General features: G+C 52.5%; 2 protein-coding genes across 2 annotated transcripts in view; one reads left to right on the top strand and one right to left on the bottom strand.

The window, feature by feature from the left end:
- The first annotated feature begins 452 nt into the window (after positions 1–452).
- On the top strand, positions 453–2,088 carry LOC119361887 (UPF0014 membrane protein STAR2-like). The gene is made up of 2 exons (XM_037627054.1): positions 453–1,089; positions 1,591–2,088. Exons 1-2 carry the CDS (start codon positions 565–567, stop codon positions 1,900–1,902), a joined length of 837 nt encoding a protein of 278 aa, XP_037482951.1. The 5' UTR covers positions 453–564; the 3' UTR covers positions 1,903–2,088.
- A 281-nt stretch (positions 2,089–2,369) lies between these two features.
- LOC119361897 (glycine-rich protein A3-like) overlaps positions 2,370–4,555 on the bottom strand; it is a 2,612-nt gene continuing 426 nt past the window's right edge. The window contains exons 2-3 of the mRNA XM_037627066.1: positions 3,339–3,794; positions 2,370–2,913 (exon numbers count right to left, since the gene is read on the bottom strand). Coding sequence (XP_037482963.1) covers positions 2,621–2,913; positions 3,339–3,777 — 732 coding nt within the window. The 5' untranslated portion in view covers positions 3,778–3,794 and the 3' untranslated portion in view covers positions 2,370–2,620. The remainder of the gene's footprint in view (positions 2,914–3,338; positions 3,795–4,555) is intronic.

Genomic DNA, 4,555 nt, shown 5'->3' with positions numbered 1-4,555 from the left:
ACTATATATGATTTGAGGGATGACTCTGTCCACTCCGTTTTAAGACTCTGTCCTGGGGATGAAAAATAGCTGATGATGGCGGCACGTTTGTGAATGAATTAATCGATGGAATGACCTGTTAGACTGCATGATTCGTGATGATTGTTCATTTGTGGAGCCATTTTCCGTTTGACTTGCATCCTGATGATTGTTCGTTTGGTCCATTAGTCTATGCCAAGGTTTAAGTTTTGCGCCAATGATTTCCTGTGAGCGCGTCAGCTCAGATTCTCCCGCACTTATGCTGCTGAGTTTTTGTTTTAGATTCTTTCGTCTTGGCTTGGGTTGCATCTGGCATGGCATGGCATAGTCTGCACTCACTGAGCGGTGGGTCCCACCTTCCACCAAGGTGCCCCCTCGCCCTCCACCACGTAGCACCCACCCAAGCGCCACGCCGCAAAGCAGAGCAGGGCCTGCCTCTCCCATTCAGCGCCTTTCTCGCTTGCTCCCTCCCCCCACTTGCCCACCGAGCTCCTCAAAGCTCAAGAAGCAACCCACCCTCGCCGGAGCAGCACACGCACGGCGGCCATGGCGACGGCGGCGTCGCTCCTCCTGGCGCAGGAGGTGGACCCGTGGGCGCCGGGGTTCTGGCGGGACTTCGCGATCGGCATGCTCAAGCCGCTGGCGGCCACGGTGGTGGTGGCCATGGCGGTGGCGCTGAGCTTCACGCAGCGGCTGGGCGTGGAGGCGGAGATGCTCTACGCCATCGCGCGCTCCTTCCTGCAGCTCTCGGTCATCGGCTTCGTGCTCCACTTCATCTTCACCCAGAGCAGCGCGCTCTGGATCCTGCTCGCATACCTCTTCATGGTCACCGTCGCCGGCTACACCGCGGGGCGCCGCGCCCGGCAGGTCCCGCGCGGCGGGTACATCGCCGGCGTGTCCATCCTCGCCGGCACGGCCGTCACCATGTTCCTGCTCGTGGTGCTCAGCGTGTTCCCCTTCACGCCCCGCTACATCATCCCCGTCGCCGGCATGATGGTCGGCAACGCCATGACCGTCACCGGCGTCACCATGAAGAAGCTCCACGAGGACGTCAAGACGCAGCGGAGCCTCGTAAGTCAATAACAATCTCGGTCTTCGTCTTCCGTTCCGGCACCGCCGCGCGCGCACCAAGATCATTTTTTCTTGAAACAAAACAAAAATGCTACCCTGTTCATGTCGTTTGTTCACTCATTTCAGTCTGTATGTAGTTCAAATTGACATATATAAAACATTTTATATTTGTGAAGAGACGAAGTAGTTAACTTTGTGTAGGTCTTTGCACCGTCAATAACTTCGTGTAGGTCTTTGCACCGTCAATAACTTTGTTAGTATGATTGAAGTATAATATCGTTCATGCCATTCTGCATTAGCTAAAGGCGTGTGCACTCTTTTTCCATTCAGTTTATAAAATACATGATCATGGTCTCCACGACTACGCAACCTTTTCTTCCGAAATTTTAAACAAATTCAGCAAGAAACTAGTAGTACAAAATTCTGAACTTGGTATTTTCATCACAAATTCAGAGAATCGACTCCAGGTGACGCTTCATTTTTCTGACCGTTTCATCGCAGGTGGAGACTGCGCTGGCGCTGGGGGCGACGCCGCGGCAGGCGACGGTGCAGCAGGTGCGCCGGTCGCTGGTGATCGCGCTGTCGCCGGTGATCGACAACGCCAAGACGGTGGGGCTGATCGCGCTGCCGGGGGCCATGACGGGGCTCATCATGGGCGGCGCGTCGCCGCTGGAGGCCATCCAGCTGCAGATCGTGGTGATGAACATGCTCATGGGCGCCTCCACCGTCAGCAGCATCCTCTCCACCTACCTCTGCTGGCCGGCATTCTTCACCAAGGCCTTCCAGATCGACGACTCCGTCTTCGCCGACTAGCCCATGACCGGACAAGCAGCTGCTCTGTTTTCTGTGTGATGACAATGACAAATAATTTTGTTTTCCTGCACCTCAAAGTCGTTTGGGCTGAGTCCGCATGTTTTCATGCTGAATTTCGTCCGTCAATTCTGGGCTTGTGCCATTTTTTAACTTGGGCGACATTTATGAAACGAATATATCATCATATCCTCCCGAAGCTATTCTGGAAATGGCCTGCACAATTTCCAGCGAGTCGCATTCGCCATTCGCACTAGGGAAATTGACTAGTGCGTCTAGAGATCAGTACTACAGAGCAGCAATTTACAAAATGTTGCTTGCCCGCCCTTTTGGAGGAGCATCGAACAGTTGAAAATGGCAGCAAAATTGCCACATGTTTGGTCAGGAGCAACAATTTTGCCCCAGCGAAGCAAACACAACACCAATTCAGAGCACAACGACACATGACCAGCATCAGAACAGGGTAAGCATAGCGCCACACAGAATTCAGGTACTTATTAGCAAGTCATATCTTGTCACAGACGCAGACTAGAGTGCCAAATCATATAGAGGAAAGGATGGAAGCTCCACGAGATCGAGCAGCGACCACACACCACCCTGCTTAGATACATCTCAAAGGCTTTCCCTGACCAAACCAAGTTCTGGAAGCCTACACAAAGAGTTTAGGTAAAAAAAAATTTTGATTCATCAGCCATGGTGAAGCTACTAGCTAGCGCGCGCATTACTTCCACTTCTTGAACTTGCCGCCGCCGCCGAACATGCCGTGCTTCCCATGCTTGCCGTGCTTGAACTTGCCGTGCCCGTGCTTCCCGTGCTTGAACTTGCCGCCGTGGTGGCCGTACCCGCCGCCGTAGCCTCCATGGCCGCCCATCATGCCTCCCATCATGTGTCCACCTCCACCGTGGCTGCCGTGAGAGATCTTGTGTGCTCCGTAGGCGGCGGCGGCAGCTGCTGCGCCTCCAGCCAGCATGCCGCCCATGCCCATGCCTCCTCCTCCATGGCTACCACTGTGACCTGAGAAACAATAGCCGATGAGGATGGATGCTCAAGAGTGATACACGTTTGATACAACAGATTTTATAAACCACTACTCGTATCCTGAGATGGAACTTGGCATATTATTGAAGATGCAGCGCATACCACACATATATAAATGGATATCAATCCAGCACACACTACACATATAAATGTACATCAATCCAGTGCATACTACACATACAACCTGAGAAACAATGAGGTTTGATACAAGAGAACTTGGGACTCTTTACATCAAGATAAACCACTACTCATATACGAGACCGAAATGGCATGTTGTTGAAGATGCAGCGCATAATGCACATATACATGCATCTCAACTGTGGAAATATAAATGCTAGTGCAAATGGTAGCAATTTATGGAGTCCAACAGGAATGGTATAAAACAAAGGAAGGTTACATACCGGATGAGCCAGGGTAGCCGGCAGGGGGATAGCCATGCTGCTGTGGAGGGTAGCCATGCTGCTGCGGGGGGTAGCCATGCTGAGGAGGGTACCCTTGTTGTGGAGGGTATCCATGGCCACCAGATGGGTACCCATGACCACCAGACGGGTACCCATGACCACCACCATGAGCACCGGCAACGCCGTGCATGATGTTGGAGAGGAGCCCCTTCTCCCCATCAGGGCCTCCCGCTCCAGGTGCAGGAGGGTAAGCCCCAGGTGCTGGAGGGTATGCCCCAGGTGCAGGTGGGTAAGCTCCAGGTGCAGGCGGGTATCCTTGCTGTGGAGGGTAACCTCCCTGCTGCGGCGGGTAGCCTCCCTGCTGCGGCGGGTACCCTGCCGGAGGGTATCCCCCCTGGCCACCGGGTGGGTACCCATGACCATCGTTGCCTCCTCCCATTGCTCTGAGGGAGCTAACTGCACATATCATGATCAGGCAAATGTTAATACATGACAGAGAAATCTTGCTGTCTTTAGGCATAAGAACTGCCATTAAACATGTGATGTATGTAACAGTTGCTAATGTATTTTCTTGTCGGATAGAGGGCCGGTAGCACCACCACATTGATGTGTTTATGCCAGCTAGAGCAGAACTAGTCGTCCTCGCAACAGAACATTTGACTTGGTAAAAGAATGATATGCTTGAGTGAGTGCTGCGTGCAAGCAATCAGACATGGTCCTCTGACTAAAATAAACAGGGCAGCAACAACCAGCCATCGTGCCTAACTGCCTACCCAATCCTCATTCCAATTTCCAAATGGCCAAACCATGTCCATGTGCCTAACAAGCAGCAATCTATTCATACAAGAGAGGTGAAACATGCATGTGCAGATGTGCTAATCAAAACATGAAGGAAGGGCATACATGTATGATTATTAACCACCAATCGCAATCGGAGAGACTTTGCGGGTTTTCTGAACCACACCCAGTGCAAGTGGAGTAGATTTTAGCTTTTCGCATCATCCTGACTAGGAACTCCACAACAGCACTGATTAATCCATGGCATGACCGATCGATCGATCAAGAGCCGCACCGATCCAACTGACGAAAACCCTCGGGCATGACTTCCCACACACTAACGGCTAATTCGGGCGCCCCCTACCACAGGGGTTTTCTCACGGCAACCAGCCCCAATCCAGATCCCGCGGGGCCAAATCCGTGACCGATCCCCCTTTCCA

The sequence above is a fragment of the Triticum dicoccoides genome, chromosome 1A (genome assembly GCF_002162155.2).
Source record: "Triticum dicoccoides isolate Atlit2015 ecotype Zavitan chromosome 1A, WEW_v2.0, whole genome shotgun sequence".
Taxonomy (NCBI): Eukaryota; Viridiplantae; Streptophyta; class Magnoliopsida; order Poales; family Poaceae; genus Triticum; species Triticum dicoccoides.
The sequence above is the reverse complement of the archived record's forward strand: the minus strand, read 5'-3'. Positions and strand labels throughout refer to the sequence as shown.

Bases quoted from the DNA above. Each gene is read 5' to 3' on its own strand.
- LOC119361887 (XM_037627054.1), top strand. From the start codon at position 565: ATGGCGACGGCGGCGTCGCTCCTCCTGGCGCAGGAGGTGGACCCGTGG. The intron at 1,090-1,590 runs GTAAGTCAATAA...GTTTCATCGCAG, and splicing joins TCAAGACGCAGCGGAGCCTC to GTGGAGACTGCGCTGGCGCT.